Raw genomic sequence first — 19,847 nt, 5'->3', positions numbered from 1 at the left:
GTCCACGGTCCGGGACCTCCAGCTTCAAGGCCAGAGTTTTCTGCTTTGGTGTCCAGGCACAGCGTCCAGTCCCGCTCCATGGCCGGAGCCTTGCCCTGCGCCGATGCCCAGTCTAAGCACGGCGTCCAGTCCAGCTGCAAGGCCAGAGTCTTCTTCTGTGTTGGTGCCCAGTCAAGGCACAGTGTTCAGCCTGGGTCCATGGCTGGACCCGCAGGATGAGAGGGTTCTTCGGCCCGCACCAGAGCCGCCACCGACACCCCCCCAACCCTCCCTTTTTGTTTCAGGTTTTGCGGTCGGAGTCCGCACCTTTGGGGGGGGTTTACTGTCACATCCTGACCATAGAGAGCTCTTATTTTCTATGGTAGAGTAGGTCAGGGGTGACTGGGGGTTTTTCTAGTTATTATTTTCTATGTGGGGTTCTAGTTTAGTTTTTCTATGTTTGGTATGATTCCTAATTAAAGGCAGCTGGCTATCGTTGTCTCTAATTGGGGATCATACTTAAGTAGAATTTTTTCCACTTATGGGTTATGGGATATTGTTTTGACTTAGTGCACGTAGCATCTCTGTAGTCACGTTTAGTTTATTCTTTATTTGTTTTTGAATTTTGCTAAGTTTCACTTTCTAATAAAAGATGTGGAACGCTACTCACGCTGCGCCTTGGTCCGACATTTATTCTAACGAACGTGACATTAGGTATTTCTTTTAAAACAGAGAAGAACAATGAAGCTAAAAAAAAACACATATCCCAAAGATACAGCATATAAACTTGAAAAAAATAAACATTTGATTACTTACAGACAGGGAATTTTGATAAAACAATATACTCTTCCCTACAGTCATGGAAGAAAGGCATTTCAGTCTTCATAACTTGTAGCTTTACAGATGTGTTTCCTAAAGCTTCACGTCACAGAAGACTGCTCCCCAGAGGTATCTTTGCACATTACATTTTTTTTACGTTAAACCTAGAGCTAATAAAGCTTTGCTCCAATGTTTGTCTCTTGTGGATCTTGTGCTCTGCCCTTGTGGTTGTTTTTATCCTGGGAGGACCTCCTCTTCATCATCACCTCTTCAGAGTCACGACAAAGTCCTTCCTCGCTGGCGGCTTGGAGGCTGTCGAAGGTCCCCTGTCTCTCCCCATTCATCCTCAGGGTCTTCTCCTGCCTCCTCCTCCTCTTACACTGCTCCGTACAGCGGTCCAGATAGCTGAACTTACATCTAGTGTCGGTGGTGCAGGCGTACATCCCAACGGGCACCGCCAGCACCATGGCACACATGATCACAATAATATGGATGAACTTCTCCCGTTGTTCCAGCTGGCTGATGTCACTTCCTGTTAAGAACACGATGCATTGACCGGCGCGAGGTGTCTGGTTCTTCAGCGTCACACACACCTCGTATTTACTAACCGGTAGGAGGTCGTTGACCTCATAGGTGTTGATGCCCGGCCCGATGTATGTCAACTCCTTTTTGCCAGAGTGGTATTTCCCCAAGTGGATGGTGAACCAGGTCTCTGCTGGGTTGTCTGTCGCAGCGTACCACTCCAGAGTAATGCCGTAGACCGTCTGCTTGGAGATGCGGATGTCAATGTAGACGTTCTCGTCGGCTGAGGCCAGGGGGAACGGGGGACGAGACATGGCGGTACCGCCGGAGGAGGAGGTGTTGAAAGACTTGATGTTGATTAGGAAACTGATGGAGGAGTTGCCGATAAAGTTGTTGGCGAAGCAGGTGTAGACGCCTCGGTCCGCCAGGTGCAGGGATGGGATGACCATCTGAGATCTGATGGTCTCATCGTCCATACGGGTCTCTGACACTGAAGAGGGAGAGAAAGGAGAATTATCCCACTGGGCATACACTGGTTGAATCAATGTTGTTTCCAAGTCATTTAAATGAAATGACGTAGAACCAATGTGGAATAGACGTTGAATTGACATCTGTGCCCAGTGGGATGTTACAACTTCAGAAACAAGAAAGACCTAATCTGCATTCATTGAGTTGTTGGTGTTTAAACATGTACATATTGTATATTTACAGTATTTACAGTTATATGTTGCATTAGGAATAGGGAAAGGGGGGGATACCTAGTCAGTTGTACAACTGAATGCCTTCAACTGAAATGTTTCAACCACATTTAACCCAACCCTTCTGAATCAGAGAGGTGCAGAGGGGCTGAAATAATCGACATCCACGTCTTCGGCGCCTGGGGAACAGTGGGTTAAACTAGACAGTACTGTTGAGTTTGCCTACAAGTTTGCCCACAAGAAAAGCTGTGACATACTGTTGCAATCAATCTATGGCGGCTTTTCTACTTAGTAACTTAGAAACATCAACAGCCTACCAAAGTCATGAATGACATACACATGCATTAGCCTGCTTGTTCTAAATCCTGTTATCAAAAATGGTGTAGCTTACAATAAACTATGACTGACATATGATATCATGGTAAATAACCCACTGCAGCAAAGTCACAGCAATCTAATGGATGGTAGCCTAGAATTTGCAATGAAATAAAACCTTACCAGTAAATCCCTTTATTTATTTTATTTATTTATTTTTATTTCACCTTTATTTAACCAGGTAGGCAAGTTGAGAACAAGTTCTCATTTACAATTGCGACCTGGCCAAGATAAAGCAAAGCAGTTCGACAACATACAAAAACACAGAGTTACACATGGAGTAAAACAACATACAATCAATGATGCAGTAGAATAAAAAAAAAAAAAAAAAAAAAATCTTATAATCTTCAGGTTGTACGACCAATGGATGGAGGGTTCAGGCCTGGCTTTGACTAAGCACTGGAGGGTTACCTTGTCCCCCAGTGACACTGTCATGTTGGTTTCTGAGGCTGAGGCCTCGGGCTTCATACATGTTTTCAAACCGACTTCGTGGAAGAACTTCCCCGCCCTGGAACTGGGGCCTGTGCACTTCAGGTACGAGTTCATCAGAATTAGAGGTGGACTAATGGCTTTGATAAACTCAACGAAACCTTTGAGGCGGCAGTCACATAGCCAAGGGTTGTCGTGCAGCGCTAAAACAACGTTGGCCTCTCCACTGCTGGCCTCTTTACGTCCTTTTCTCTCCTGTATGTTGATGAGAGGCCAGTTGAGGAAGACATCCCTGGATATGACAGTAAGCTGATTGAAGGATAAGTCTAAATAGGTCAAGCCTGGTAGTTGTCTCAGGGCGGATTCCGGGAGCACGTCTAGTCGATTGAGTTTCAGGTCCAAAATGTTCAGGTTCGGCGTGTCCTGGAACGCTGTCCATGGCACTGAACGCAGCTTGTTTCCCTGGAGCCGCAGTTCCGTTAAATTCGTCAGCCCTTCGAGACTCTTGATGTTCATTAGGGTGATGTCGTTGAAGTTCAACCATAGAGACGCCAAGGCAGTAACTTTAGAGAAGGAGCCGCGGGGTAATTCGGTCAGGTGTGAATTCTCTATTCGAATTTTACTGAAATCATTTGGGACGTTGTCTGGGATTCGTCCCATGGCGGTTTCCATACAAAGTAACGATCTAAAAAAATAAAAGCAAAACATTCTGGGTTATGGAAGTACGGTTAGAGTAAGTTATCTGTATTCCTTTAAAACAGACACAGGTGGCAGGTAGCCTAGCGGTTAAATGCAGACTATGTGAACAATCTGGATGTGTTCCTGTAAATCGCTGATAAATCCTGATAAAAACGTCTACTAAATGACTAAAATGTAAAATGTTATCTCTCTGTATTGTCCACCATTGAGTTTAGTAATAGCCTGATCAGTCAATACTGCATAACGTACTGACACGGTAAGGAAGCTCGGGTACAAAACTAGCTAGGTCGCCTACCAAAAACACTGACAACAAACCACTTACCTTCCCAAGTTATCATTTGTGCAAGAGCATCCGGGTAAACAAGATGTTGAGACAGGAGTTACTTTATAGAATACCCAAGCTATAGCTAATACTGTATACAAGGTGGCCATAATTCCTTTTAACAGAAACCAATGTGAAGCATTAGAACAAGAGCATCTCCACAGGGAGGGACGGACAGTAGAGGTAAACCTATTACCTTAATCTTTCTTGATGCAATCCCTTTAAGACACCAAATGATATGTTAAAACACGCTGGAAGTTTGTCTTTTAGTTATAAACCTCATTGTGGGGTGGTAGGTAGCATAGTGGTTAGAGGGGCAAGCCAGTAAACCGGAGGAATTGCCCGTTTGAATACCGGGTCCTACTGGAAATATCTGTCAGGAAGTGAGCTTGCAACCGGAGAGTTGCTGCTATCAAATCCTAGATGCCATTTCCTGCCGTTGTGCCCTTAACCCCCCCCACAACAACAGCTTCCCGGCCGCCCAGTGTGGTAGCCCCCTGCACTTCTCCAAAAAACGTATATGTATGTATGTATGTATGTTGGCTTTCGGAGAGGTTGGGTTAACAGCGGAAGTCAAATTTCGGTTGGACCTTGTGTGCAATTGACCAATAAAGTGATCTCTTGAGTGATTGTCTGTGTCACTACATGTATGTTCCCTAATCCCTATAAATGAACGGGACATTTCAGAAAATAATGTGATTTCTCATAAAAAGTATTACTTGATATTAAATATGCACCGACAGTGACTTAGAGCATCGGGAAGTCCAAAATGCAATCTATAGATCAGGGCTTCTGCAGACCATTGAGAATATGGCACTATATACCTCACGTCTATTATTTGTCGACTGCATGAAACAAAAGGATCCATGCCTATTAATTGAGGAACGAATAGAAGAGGTCTTCAGATATATATGTACGTAGTCTGCAAACGATACTGTACAAAGTAAACGACCACAGTGGCCAAGACAAACGATCAAGTTGTGATCAGCATCGTGGACCAGCGCCAATACGATGCGCTAAACAAAACATAGGCTATTACGTGAAGCTATCCATGGTGCTGGTCACTAATTGTTTCCTTGTCATTTCTTCCGCAGCCCTTCAAATGTATATTATATCATAGTGTATGTACTAAGACTTAGCTTAATGCTATTGCCGAGCATACTGGTGCTATGCCATGCTGTAGCTTGGCACCTTAATGTTTACATCTGCCTGTTTTTAACCTCTTGATAATTGACTATTGACACCAGATGGATATCACCCCATTATGATGTTCTGTATCTTTGAAAACAGAACCTATCCTCTGATTTGCTTGAAAAAAATGGTTGTCAAAGTGTTCTGGGGAGGAATATGCTATTATAGAGCAGGTAAGGATTTAAGAGGACACAAACATTTATAAAAAGTATTTATTTATACACATACAGTACCAGTCAGATGTTTGGCCACACCTACTCACTCAAGGTTTTTTTTTTTTTTTTTTACAATTTTCTACATTGTAGAATAATAGTGAAGACATCAAAACTATGAAATAACACATATGGAATAATGTAGTAACCAAAAGTGTTAAACAAATCAAAAATATATTTTAGATTCTTCAAAGTACCGTAATTTCCGGACTATTAAGCGCACCTGAATATAAGCCGCACCCACTGAATTAAAAAAAAAAAATTATTTTGAATATAAATAAGCCGCACATGTCTATAAGCCGCAGGTGCCTACCGGTACATTGAAACAAATGAACTTTACACAGGCTTTAATGAAACACGGCTTGTAACAAAAATAAACAGGCTTTAACGAAACACGGCTTGTAACAAAAATAAATAGGCTTTAACGAAACACGGCTTGTAACAAAAATAAATAGGCTTTAACGAAACACGGCTTGTAACAAAAATAAATAGGTTTTAACGAAACACGGCTTGTAACAAAAATAAATAGGCTTTAACGAAACACGGCTTGTAACAAAAATAAATAGGCTTTAACGAAACACGGCTTGTAACAAAAATAAATAGGTTTTAACGAAACACGGCTTGTAACAAAAATAAATAGGCATTAACGAAGCACGGCTTGTAACAAAAAATCAAAAATTACCAGTAAGCTTTAGTTGTCTTTTTGCACTGAGTCAATTCCTCACGCTGCTGTTTCCAACGTCTTATCATCGACTCATTAAGACCAAGCTGCCGTGCAGCAGCTCTATTTCATTTTCCAACAGCCAGATCAATCGCCTTCAACTTGAAAGCTGCATCATATGCATTTCTCTGTGTCTTTGCCATGATGAGGGTGACAAAATGACTACCGTAATCAGAATGATGGGAAGTGTGAGAGCGCTCGATTTAATCTAAACAGTAAACAAAGAAGTTGTTTGACCTTAACCCGTTCAGCAATTTCATTGGTCTAATGAAAGCTCCATGCCGTCAAAAAACTGAGCACGTCACAGAATGTGTTTTTTTTTTTTTTTTTAATTGAAAGCGGGAAAAATCCATATATTAGCCGCGTCATTGTTTAAGCCGCGAGGTTAAAGCGTGGGAAAAAAGTTGCGGCTTATAGTCCGTAATTTACAGTAGCCACCCTTTACCTTGATGACAGCTTTGCACACTCTTGGCATTCTCTCAACCAGCTTCAAGAAGTAGTCACCTGGAATGCATTTCAAGTAACAGGTGTGCCTTGTTAAAATTAATTCCTGCATTTGAGCGAATCAGTTATATTGTGACAGGGTAGTGGTGGTATACAGAAGATAGCCCTATTTGGTAAAAGACCAAGTTCATATTATGGCACGGACAGCTCAAATAAGCAAAGAGAAACGACAGTCCATCATTACTTTAAGACATGAAGGTCAGTCAATCTGGAACATTTCAAGAACTTTGAATGTTTCTTCAAGTGCAGTTGCAAAACCCATCAAGCACTATGATGAAACTGGCACTCATGAGGATCGCCACAGGAACTCTAAGTTCCTTAGAGTTAACTGCATCTCAGATTGCAGCCCAAATAAATGCTTCACTGAGTTCAAGTGACAGACACATCTCAACATCAACTGTTCAGAGGAGTCTGCGTGAATCAGGCTTTCATGGTCAAATTGCTGCATAGGAAACACTACTAAAGGACACCAATAAGAAGAAGAGACTTGCTTGGGCCAAGACACAAGAGCAATGGACATTAGACCGGTGGAAATCTGTCCTTTGGTCTGATGAGTACAAATTGGAGATTTTTGGATCCAACCGCCGTGTCTTTGTGAGACGCAGAGTAGGTGAACGGATGATCTTCTCATGTGTGGTTCCCATCGTGAAGCATGGAGGAGGAGGTATGATGGTGTGGGGGGTGCTTTGCTGGTGACACTGTCAGTGATTTATTCAGAATTCAAGGCACACTTTACCAGCATGGCTACCACAGCATTCTGCAGCGATACGCCATCCCATCTGGTTTGCGCTTAGTGGGACAATCATTGTTTTTCAACAGGACAATGACTCAACACACCTCCAGGCGGTGTAAGGGCTATTTGACCAAGAAGGAGAGTGATGGAGTGCTGCATCAGATGACCTGGCCTACACAATCACCAGACCTCAAACCAATTGAGGTGGTTTGGGCTGAGTTGGACCGCAGAGTGAAGAAAAAGCAGCCAACAAGTGCTCAGCATATGTGGAAACTCTTTCAAGACTGTTGGAAAAACATTCCAGGTGAAGCTGGTTGAGAGAATGCCAAGAGTGTGCAAAGCTGTCATCAAGGCAAAGGGTGGCTACTTTGAAGAATCCTATTTTGATTTGTTTAACACATTTTTTTTATTTTTGTTGCTACATGATTCCATGTGTGTTATTTCATAGTTTTGATGTCTTCACCATTATTCTACAATGTAAAAAAGTTTTAAAATAAAGAAAAACCCTTGAATGAGTAGGTGTGTCCAAAGTTTTGACTGGTCCTGTATATCAGATCAGATCATAGATATATATTACAAAATATATAGTATGTTAGGTTTGATTGGACAGTAAACCTGGCACATTAACATTTATGGTAAATACACAGAGGTACAAAATATCACTAAAGATATGAGTTGCTTCACCAATACTCTACGTGTACATTATTTTGTCAAATAAAAACTTCCAGAATTCTGAGGTCAGATTCATTTCAGAATAACTGTCATTACTCTTCCTCCTTGCAAATCTACGTTAAAAAGATGGGTTTCATGTATTCTGGTAGAACGTGCCTATTTGGGTTCCTTATTCCACCAAGAATTTCTGGAAACCTGGGAATTTTGCAAAAGTTAGCATAATTGTGTAACCCTAGTGCCATTTCAAAGAAATGCAACTGCTTACACTATGTACCCCCATAAAAGTGCATGACAAATATATAATGCTTATTTCCACATTTTAAATTAAACATTTGTTTCTGTTTTTTTACAGTTCACCAGGTCAAGGTTGGCCTGTATTTCTGCAAGGCTGTATAATCACAGTTATGTCAGCATTTATTTATCCTATTTATCTAGACTCACATATCTACCACACTTGTCCATGCAACTGTCCGTTGGTTTCTGCCCAGTCTCTGAGCAGTTTCACTCATCTACAGTACATCACTTGCCAGATGAGACCAACCAACCAACTTAAGTTGTGCTTGGAAAGGACAGACTTCTCTGCCCTGTAAAGGTTGAGGCCTCCATTTGGTATCAACAAAAGTACTCATTAGGGGGTCCCTCATTCCTACACGTAGCCTCAGAGTCCACACTGGACCTAGCAGAGAGCAGTCTGTTGGACTCGTCTGGGTGTTTCCTGGCAAGGTACTCCCCCTCCATCCCCTTAGGCTTCTGTCCCGGGGAGAGAGTCTCGAATGTCACGTATGAGTCTTGAATATCTTTGGATTTCCTCCCCAGTAGCTTTTTACAGCGCTTCTTGAGCGCCCCGCAGCAGACGATCAGTGTCAGGGGGACAGCGATCACACAGGCCACCGTGATCACCACCACGTTAATGAGCTTCTGGGTGCCGCTTGCGCTGGCTGCCTCGTCCGTTGAGAAGATTACACACTGCTCTTTTTTAGGGATCAGGCCTTTGATGCAGACGCAGGCGATGTACTTTGTCCTTGGCACAAGGCCGTCGATGGTGATACGGTTCTTTCCCACGCCTACGTTGATCCTTCGCATGTCCCTCTCGCCGAAAACGGCATACAGGACGCTGAACTCTGTGGTGTTCTTGGCCGTCGGGGCCCGCCAGTTCAGGGAGACGGTGTGATCGGTGTCCCCGATGACCTTCACCGATCGTACCACCCGTTTCTCCGGTGGCGCCGGTGCCTGCAAAGAAGAGGCATTGGCTGCCAGGTTGCTAAGAACCTCCTTCTCCATTTCCTTAAACGCCGGCTCCGTGGCAGGGGGACCGGGTGTCTGTCCATCGGCCACGCTGTCCGAAATACTGTAGCTCTCGATATCGTACTTCCCTGTGAAACCACTCGGTCCTAGTGGCTCGATGATGGGCGAGGTCGCCGTGGTGGTTAGGGGAGGTATGTATCTGGCAACAAGTTTCTCCTGGTAGGCAGCTTTCCCAAATCCACCGGTTTTCCGTCCTCTTTGGTTTCTAGTCTTGGAGCTGCCACCTTGTTCCTCATTTTTAAAGGAGTCTGTGATAACCAGGGAGATGATGGCATCTGCAGTCCCCACGAAGTTGGTCGCTTTGCACATGTATTTCCCAGAGTCCCTGTAAGAGACGGCAGGCACACTCAGGATGGACCAAATGATTCCCTCCTTTGAAACTTCTTCCTGAACTGTAAAATAAATACAAACAAAAAGTAGTTAGAAGTATTAGTGAAAAGGAAACCGTCCATCCATCTGTAATCTAGGCTATTTCAGCTTCTGACTTTACAACACCAAAAATAGATGTCCTAAGTACTGTAGCTAGCTACTTATTAAGGCAACAGGCAGATGTATATATGCCTAGCCTTCAGTCATGGAAGGTCTTAGCCTGATCCCAGGCTTTGTGCTGTCCTGTCCTGCCAACTATGCCAAACCGTTTCCAAGACAGCACAAACAGATCTGGGATCAGGCTAAGACCTGCCATGACTGGAGCAGGTTTAGAAACACTAAAACTGGAGCACAATGGAAATAAGTCAACAACTTTTTTGTTGTTGTTGTTATCCTTCATCCCTTTTTAACGTATGTAGCTACTGCTTGTTCTTGGCTGTATATCTATGTGTTACACATTAAATAAATTCAATCAATAAATCAATGAATCTCACCAGTGCCGTTCATCTGTTTGCCGTCTGCCCGAGTCCAGGACAGCTCTGGTACTGGGACTCCGATTGTCCCACAACGTAGCAGGACGTTGTTCCCCAGGGAGCTCCTGACCCGGGCCACAGCCGTGTGGACACGGGGCCCCTGGCACCTCTGGAGCTCCGTCTCGCTGAACAGCGCCCCCGACAGGCTCTCCGGGTCAGCACAGCGTAGCTTGGTGTCGATCAGAACCACAGAGGACGACGGAGACTTCTGGAACTGGACCAGGTCATAGAGCCGGCAGTCACATAGCCATGGGTTGTCATGGAGACCTATAGTGATGCAGAAAATACATTTATTTTAGTCGTTTAGCAGATGCTCTTATCCAGAGTGACTTAAAGTCAGTACATTCAACTGAGGTTGGTAAAGAAACTAAAAAGGAGCTAAAAGAAAATAAATAATCAACACCACATTTAGCATTGCAATAGATAACATTACTTTTAGCATTGCAATAGATAACATTACTTTTAGCATTGCAATAGATAACATTAATTTTAGCATTGCAATAGATAACATTCATTTTAGCATTGCAATAGATAACATTAATTTTAGCATTGCAATAGATAACATTAATTTTAGCATTGCAATAGATAACATTAATTTTAGCATTGCAATAGATAACATTACTTTTAGCATTGCAATAGATAACATTACTTTTAGCATTGCAATAGATAACATTACTTTTAGCATTGCAATAGATAACATTACTTTTAGCATTGCAATAGATAACATTCATTTTAGCATTGCAATAGATAACATTAATTTTAGCATTGCAATAGATAACATTAATTTTAGCATTGCAATAGATAACATTACTTTTAGCATTGCAATAGATAACATTACTTTTAGCATTGCAATAGATAACATTACTTTTAGCATTGCAACAGATAACATTACTTTTAGCATTGCAATAGATAACATTACTTTTAGCATTGCAATAGATAACATTACTTTTAGCATTGCAATAGATAACATTACTTTTAGCATTGCAATAGATAACATTACTTTTAGCATTGCAACAGATAACATTACTTTTAGCATTGCAATAGATAACACCAGTTCTACCTTGGTAGTAGATAACACACACATATATACACACATTTTGGACAACTGTTCTTGCTCTGTCTGAACTATAACCTTGTGTTATGTGTATAAAGTCAGTTTAGCAAGACGTAATAATAAGTAGAAGTAATCATGCTAGTTTGAAGTGAGACTAGTGAACATATTCTCATTAACACTACAGTATGACTACCTTTACTACAATTAGAGTAATCCTTAAACTACTCTCAAATGCTGATGCATGTCTCCTCCAACGTTTCATTTAACGCTACGTGACACACCACAGGTACTCATGCAATGCATGTTGGGATAAAACCACCCTGGTTTGTAATGTTGTGGATGGCATCAATTTGTTTCTCACGTTTCCTGTGTATCAATTGCATGTCATTTAAGGTTTCTATTTCATCCTGGCTTGCAAACCAAATGGGATTCCGTAAAAGGTCAATAAAGATTGTTTTTAATTGCCGAGCAGATCCTTACCTAGAATATATTTGGAACTGTCCCCATCTTCTTGAGATGGTTTCACAGATAACCACATAGAGAGAACCTCAGGAGGTACGGTGGCCAGGCTGTTGCTAGATAAGTCCAGATAGGTCAGGTTCTTGATATAAATGGTCGCCTCGGCCGGGATCGACGATATCTTATTATTATGCAGGTCCAGTAGCCTCAGGTCGGGCATATCAGTCAGAGATTCCCAGGGGAAAGAGGTGAGCGCGTTCCCTTCCAGTCTCAGTTCATCCAGACTTCTCAGGCCACGGAAGCTGGCTACATTCAAAGAGTTCAGAGAATTGAAAGACATCCAGAGAAATTCCAGACTGTTGAGGTAGTGAAAGGTTTCGCTGGAGATCTTTGTGATGGCAGTTTTCTCGATCCGCAGTTTCGAGGTGTCTGCAGGAAAGTTGGGTGGGACCAGGGAAATCTGTGGGTCATTGCAAAGTACGCTCCTTGGATAGATGGAGAGAAAAGGTAAACATCTTATTGAAAGTCACTGTATAACCTATTGTAACATGTTCATTTAGATAACTCAACTTTATTACAAGTTTAACTGAATTAACCATGGCCTTTTATGGGTTCATGACAGAGGGTAGATGTACAATTACTGCATAAATAAATCCGCCTACATATTGTTTTATTTTATCGGTTTAATCTTTAGTTCTTCCCTTCTTTCTTGTTTTTTTCCCCCTCTGTCTAAACATTAGTTAAACATGGTTTAGGGCTATTCATTAGAACCAAAGAAAGAGGCTTAGAGCATTGCAAATTAATCCTTGGGTCTATATATATATATTTTAAAGAGAGTAGAAGAGAAGCTGACCTCATACTACCTGCATACTACGCACCACCACACAACAACAACAAACAAATGTATAGAATAGAAGTTGTTCACATTCACAATTGAAATAGTTGTAATAATTTTAGATAATAGTTTTACCTTGCTTTGGACCCATCTGATAACTTGTGAAAGAAGCAGTTACATTGAGACGGACACGCGCCGCAAACAAACGGTCCGAAGCAAAGTAATGCCAAGCAGAAACCCAGACTAAAACCTCGAAACATTTTCTCTCCGAAACTATACTACCAAAATATAGGCCTACTATCAAACTAAACTACAAGATCTTTTGAAAAAAAAAAAAAAAGGAAGGTTTATTTCGTTGTTCCAAGCCAGCGAAGCATCGTGTTGCTATCTCAGTGCCTCATACAGTTCTGAACGTCGTTCTGAAACCCGAGATTAAAAGGATAGACATGGATTAGTGGAAAGGATTTCTTTTCATTGACACGATTATTGCCCCATGGCAAATGACAGGCAGGCTGTGTCGTTTCTCTTTGTTTATATACAGAGTAAAACCCTTCCCTATAGTTTATTGGAGGGTTTATTATGGAGATTGGAGTGGACGGTTCGTTTTGGCGGCTCATTGATTTATAGTCGCTCTGTATGCTATTTATTTTATTGAATGTGAGTTCTGAAAGTGCAACGCAAAAGGAAACTGTTGCCAATTGATAATTGTTACCAAAAAATATAACCATGTAATAAATACTATACGTATGTTTAATTTACAGCATTTGCATCAATACATTTATGAAATATTTTAAAAACCTCATTATTAGCACAATTTACTCCCAAACCCCTCATTTAAATTTTTCACATCAAACTCAGTCAGGTCAAAAATAAAATAGCCATCAGGGATTCTAAGGGATCAGAAAATATTTTATTTTTCTTTTTTTAAATCGAGAATTATTGGATTATTATATAGAGTATACGGTTGCATACTATGGATTTGACATATAACCCATCATTTTTTTCCCCCACAAAAAAATTTACGAAAATGAGTGCAATATTTTCAGGCTACATAAATTATTTATGAAGAAGTTCATTTACTGTGACAAAGTCACACTAGTGAAACATATCCACCAGTATTATCAAAACACGTACAGTAGCCTACTATCCCACAATGCATAGTAGTGTATGGAGAACAAGACCCCAGTGGGAACCTCAATAACATGGAAAGGACCACTAGATGGAAGCTAAGAATAATGGTAAACAATACATTATTCCACTCGTTGGATTGGTTTGGAAATATTTTTCATTTGTATATTTTGGTGAGTCAGTGTTCTACTGTACACAAGGGGTCATCTGACGCTGTTTCAATATTCTGTGACTATGCTTCTTCATCCTTTTAATGGTTGTACACTTTTTTCTGCAGGTCTGGTCACATATTAGTGGTAAAAAAAATGACTGACCCCTCCTGATACTTTATATCAAACTACTGACCCCTCCTCCTGATACTATATATCAAACTACTGACCCCTCCTGATACTTTATATCAAACTACTGACCCCTCCTCCTGATACTATATATCAAACTACTGACCCCTCCTCCTGATACTATATATCAAACTACTGACCCCTCCTCCTGATACTATATATCAAACTACTGACCCCTCCTCCTGATACTATATATCAAACTACTGACCCCTCCTGATACTTTATATCAAACTACTGACCCCTCCTCCTGATACTTTATATCAAACTACTGACCCCTCCTCCTGATACTATATATCAAACTACTGACCCCTCCTGATACTATATATCAAACTACTGACCCCTCCTCCTGATACTATATATCAAACTACTGACCCCTCCTCCTGATACTATATATCAAACTACTGACCCCTCCTCCTGATACTATATATCAAACTACTGACCCCTCCTCCTGATACTATATATCAAACTACTGACCCCTCCTCCTGATACTATATATCAAACTACTGACCCCTCCTCCTGATACTTTATATCAAACTACTGACCCCTCCTCCTGATACTATATATCAAACTACTGACCCCTCCTCCTGATACTATATATCAAACTACTGACCCCTCCTCCTGATACTATATATCAAACTACTGACCCCTCCTGATACTATATATCAAACTACTGACCCCTCCTCCTGATACTATATATCAAACTACTGACCCCTCCTCCTGATACTATATATCAAACCACTGACCCCTCCTCCTGATACTTTATATCAAACTACTGACCCCTCCTCCTGATACTATATATCAAACTACTGACCCCTCCTCCTGATACTATATATCAAACTACTGACCCCCTCCTGATACTATATATCAAACTACTGACCCCTCCTCCTGATACTATATATCAAACTACTGACCCCTCCTGATACTATATATCAAACTACTGACCCCTCCTCCTGATACTATATATCAAACTACTGACCCCTCCTCCTGATACTATATATCAAACTACTGACCCCTCCTCCTGATACTATATATCAAACTACTGACCCCTCCTGATACTTTATATCAAACTACTGACCCCCTCCTGATACTATATATCAAACTACTGACCCCTCCTCCTGATACTATATATCAAACTACTGACCCCTCCTCCTGATACTATATATCAAACTACTGACCCCCTCCTGATACTATATATCAAACTACTGACCCCTCCTCCTGATACTATATATCAAACTACTGACCCCTCCTCCTGATACTTTATATCAAACTACTGACCCCTCCTCCTGATACTATATATCAAACTACTGACCCCTCCTCCTGATACTATATATCAAACTACTGACCCCTCCTCCTGATACTATATATCAAACTACTGACCCCTCCTCCTGATACTATATATCAAACTACTGACCCCTCCTCCTGATACTATATATCAAACTACTGACCCCTCCTCCTGATACTATATATCAAACTACTGACCCCTCCTCCTGATACTATATATCAAACTACTGACCCCTCCTCCTGATACTATATATCAAACTACTGACCCCTCCTCCTGATACTATATATCAAACTACTGACCCCTCCTCCTGATACTATATATCAAACTACTGACCCCTCCTCCTGATACTATATATCAAACTACTGACCCCTCCTCCTGATACTATATATCAAACTACTGACCCCTCCTCCTGATACTTTATATCAAACTACTGACCCCTCCTGATACTATATATCAAACTACTGACCCCTCCTCCTGATACTATATATCAAACTACTGACCCCTCCTCCTGATACTATATATCAAACTACTGACCCCTCCTCCTGATACTATATATCAAACTACTGACCCCTCCTCCTGATACTATATATCAAACTACTGACCCCTCCTCCTGATACTATATATCAAACTACTGACCCCTCCTCCTGATACTATATATCAAACTACTGACCCCTCCTGATACTATATATCAAACTACTGACCCCTCCTGATACTATATATCAAACTACTGACCCCTCCTGATACTATATATCAAACTACTGACCCCTCCTCCTGATACTATATATCAAACTACTGACCCCTCCTCCTGATACTATATATCAAACTACTGACCCCTCCTCCTGATACTTTATATCAAACTACTGACCCCTCCTCCTGATACTATATATCAAACTACTGACCCCTCCTCCTGATACTATATATCAAACTACTGACCCCTCCTCCTGATACTATATATCAAACTACTGACCCCTCCTCCTGATACTATATATCAAACTACTGACCCCCTCCTGATACTATATATCAAACTACTGACCCCTCCTCCTGATACTATATATCAAACTACTGACCCCTCCTCCTGATACTATATATCAAACTACTGACCCCTCCTCCTGATACTATATATCAAACTACTGACCCCTCCTCCTGATACTATATATCAAACTACTGACCCCTCCTCCTGATACTATATATCAAACTACTGACCCCTCCTCCTGATACTATATATCAAACTACTGACCCCTCCTCCTGATACTATATATCAAACTACTGACCCCTCCTCCTGATACTATATATCAAACTACTGACCCCTCCTGATACTATATATCAAACTACTGACCCCTCCTCCTGATACTATATATCAAACTACTGACCCCTCCTCCTGATACTATATATCAAACTACTGACCCCTCCTCCTGATACTATATATCAAACTACTGACCCCTCCTCCTGATACTATATATCAAACTACTGACCCCTCCTCCTGATACTTTATATCAAACTACTGACCCCTCCTCCTGATACTATATATCAAACTACTGACCCCTCCTCCTGATACTATATATCAAACTACTGACCCCTCCTCCTGATACTATATATCAAACTACTGACCCCTCCTCCTGATACTATATATCAAACTACTGACCCCTCCTCCTGATACTATATATCAAACTACTGACCCCTCCTCCTGATACTATATATCAAACTACTGACCCCTCCTCCTGATACTTTATATCAAACTACTGACCCCTCCTCCTGATACTATATATCAAACTACTGACCCCTCCTCCTGATACTATATATCAAACTACTGACCCCTCCTCCTGATACTATATATCAAACTACTGACCCCTCCTCCTGATACTATATATCAAACTACTGACCCCTCCTCCTGATACTATATATCAAACTACTGACCCCTCCTCCTGATACTATATATCAAACTACTGACCCCTCCTCCTGATACTATATATCAAACTACTGACCCCTCCTCCTGATACTATATATCAAACTACTGACCCCTCTCCTGATACTATATATCAAACTACTGACCCCTCCTCCTGATACTATATATCAAACTACTGACCCCTCCTCCTGATACTATATATCAAACTACTGACCCCTCCTCCTGATACTATATATCAAACTACTGACCCCTCCTCCTGATACTATATATCAAACTACTGACCCCTCCTCCTGATACTATATATCAAACTACTGACCCCTCCTCCTGATACTATATATCAAACTACTGACCCCTCCTCCTGATACTATATATCAAACTACTGACCCCTCCTCCTGATACTATATATCAAACTACTGACCCCTCCTCCTGATACTATATATCAAACTACTGACCCCTCCTCCTGATACTATATATCAAACTACTGACCCCTCCTCCTGATACTATATATCAAACTACTGACCCCTCCTCCTGATACTATATATCAAACTACTGACCCCTCCTCCTGATACTATATATCAAACTACTGACCCCTCCTCCTGATACTATATATCAAACTACTGACCCCTCCTCCTGATACTATATATCAAACTACTGACCCCTCCTCCTGATACTATATATCAAACTACTGACCCCCTCCTGATACTATATATCAAACTACTGACCCCTCCTCCTGATACTATATATCAAACTACTGACCCCTCCTCCTGATACTATATATCAAACTACTGACCCCTCCTCCTGATACTATATATCAAACTACTGACCCCTCCTCCTGATACTATATATCAAACTACTGACCCCTCCTCCTGATACTTTATATCAAACTACTGACCCCTCCTCCTGATACTATATATCAAACTACTGACCCCTCCTCCTGATACTATATATCAAACTACTGACCCCTCCTCCTGATACTATATATCAAACTACTGACCCCTCCTGATACTATATATCAAACTACTGACCCCTCCTCCTGATACTATATATCAAACTACTGACCCCTCCTCCTGATACTATATATCAAACTACTGACCCCTCCTGATACTATATATCAAACTACTGACCCCTCCTCCTGATACTATATATCAAACTACTGACCCCCTCCTGATACTATATATCAAACTACTGACCCCTCCTCCTGATACTTTATATCAAACTACTGACCCCTCCTCCTGATACTATATATCAAACTACTGACCCCTCCTCCTGATACTATATATCAAACTACTGACCCCTCCTCCTGATACTATATATCAAACTACTGACCCCTCCTCCTGATACTATATATCAAACTACTGACCCCTCCTCCTGATACTATATATCAAACTACTGACCCCTCCTCCTGATACTATATATCAAACTACTGACCCCTCCTCCTGATACTATATATCAAACTACTGACCCCTCCTCCTGATACTATATATCAAACTACTGACCCCTCCTCCTGATACTATATATCAAACTACTGACCCCTCCTCCTGATACTATATATCAAACTACTGACCCCTCCTGATACTTTATATCAAACTACTGACCCCTCCTCCTGATACTATATATCAAACTACTGACCCCTCCTCCTGATACTATATATCAAACTACTGACCCCTCCTCCTGATACTATATATCAAACTACTGACCCCTCCTCCTGATACTATATATCAAACTACTGACCCCTCCTCCTGATACTATATATCAAACTACTGACCCCTCCTGATACTTTATATCAAACTACTGACCCCTCCTCCTGATACTATATATCAAACTACTGACCCCTCCTGATACTATATATCAAACTACTGACCCCTCCTCCTGATACTATATATCAAACTACTGACCCCTCCTCCTGATACTTTATATCAAACTACTGACCCCTCCTCCTGATACTATATATCAAACTACTGACCCCTCCTCCTGATACTATATATCAAACTACTGACCCCTCCTCCTGATACTATATATCAAACTACTGACCCCTCCTCCTGATACTATATATCAAACTACTGACCCCTCCTCCTGATACTATATATCAAACTACTGACCCCTCCTCCTGATACTATATATCAAACTACTGACCCCTCCTCCTGATACTTTATATCAAACTACTGACCCCTCCTCCTGATACTATATATCAAACTACTGACCCCTCCTCCTGATACTATATATCAAACTACTGACCCCTCCTCCTGATACTTTATATCAAACTACTGACCCCTCCTGATACTATATATCAAACTACTGACCCCTCCTCCTGATACTTTATATCAAACTACTGACCCCTCCTCCTGATACTATATATCAAACTACTGACCCCTCCTCCTGATACTATATATCAAACTACTGACCCCTCCTCCTGATACTATATATCAAACTACTGACCCCTCCTCCTGATACTATATATCAAACTACTGACCCCTCCTCCTGATACTTTATATCTGTGAGGGTGGTTTCAGTGTGAGTACACTGTCTGTCCCCTGTTTCTATCCCAAAAGGCACCCTATTCCCTATGTAGTGCACTACTTTTGACCCGGGCCCATAGGACAGTAGTGCACTATTTAGGGAATAAGGTTCCATTTGTGACTGGCCCATAAACAGCCAGATGCTTTAAAGATTTTAAGCAGTTTGTGACCTTGAGGCAGATCCCTGACCACCATACAACTACATGTCTTTAATCCAGTCATTTTGCTATATGTCTCTTACCATCTCAA

General features: G+C 41.4%; 2 protein-coding genes across 2 annotated transcripts; both read right to left on the bottom strand.

Annotated features, from left to right (window-relative positions):
* Positions 1-966: 966 nt before the first annotated feature.
* LOC106589930 (leucine-rich repeat, immunoglobulin-like domain and transmembrane domain-containing protein 2) lies at positions 967-4,337 on the bottom strand. Its single transcript, XM_082970592.1, has 3 exons — positions 3,844-4,337; positions 2,688-3,507; positions 967-1,802 (listed from the first exon to the last, which is right to left on the bottom strand). The coding sequence occupies exons 1-3, from the start codon at positions 3,951-3,953 to the stop codon at positions 969-971; spliced, it is 1,764 nt and encodes a 587-aa protein (XP_082826718.1). The 5' UTR covers positions 3,954-4,337; the 3' UTR covers positions 967-968.
* A 1,413-nt stretch (positions 4,338-5,750) lies between these two features.
* Positions 5,751-12,822, bottom strand: LOC106589929 (leucine-rich repeat, immunoglobulin-like domain and transmembrane domain-containing protein 1). Its single transcript, XM_014180380.3, has 4 exons — positions 12,567-12,822; positions 11,618-12,081; positions 10,045-10,350; positions 5,751-9,573 (listed from the first exon to the last, which is right to left on the bottom strand). Exons 1-4 carry the CDS (start codon positions 12,689-12,691, stop codon positions 8,489-8,491), a joined length of 1,980 nt encoding a protein of 659 aa, XP_014035855.1. The 5' UTR covers positions 12,692-12,822; the 3' UTR covers positions 5,751-8,488.
* Between the last annotated feature and the right edge of the window lie 7,025 nt (positions 12,823-19,847).

Source organism: Salmo salar, chromosome 28 (genome assembly GCF_965601325.2).
Source record: "Salmo salar chromosome 28, fSalSal1, whole genome shotgun sequence".
Classification (NCBI taxonomy): Eukaryota; Metazoa; Chordata; class Actinopteri; order Salmoniformes; family Salmonidae; genus Salmo; species Salmo salar.
The sequence above is the reverse complement of the archived record's forward strand: the minus strand, read 5'-3'. Positions and strand labels throughout refer to the sequence as shown.

Bases quoted from the DNA above. Each gene is read 5' to 3' on its own strand.
- LOC106589930 (XM_082970592.1), bottom strand. From the start codon at position 3,953: ATGGCCACCTTGTATACAGTATTAGCTATAGCTTGGGTATTCTATAAA. The intron at 3,508-3,843 runs GTAAGTGGTTTG...TTATTTTTTTAG, and splicing joins ACAAATGATAACTTGGGAAG to ATCGTTACTTTGTATGGAAA. The intron at 1,803-2,687 runs GTATGTTGTTTT...TCAGTGTCAGAG, and splicing joins ATTCTACTGCATCATTGATT to ACCCGTATGGACGATGAGAC.
- LOC106589929 (XM_014180380.3), bottom strand. From the start codon at position 12,691: ATGTTTCGAGGTTTTAGTCTGGGTTTCTGCTTGGCATTACTTTGCTTC. The intron at 10,351-11,617 runs GTAAGGATCTGC...GCATCACTATAG, and splicing joins CAGTTCCAAATATATTCTAG to GTCTCCATGACAACCCATGG. The intron at 9,574-10,044 runs GTGAGATTCATT...TTTATTTTACAG, and splicing joins CAAACAGATGAACGGCACTG to TTCAGGAAGAAGTTTCAAAG.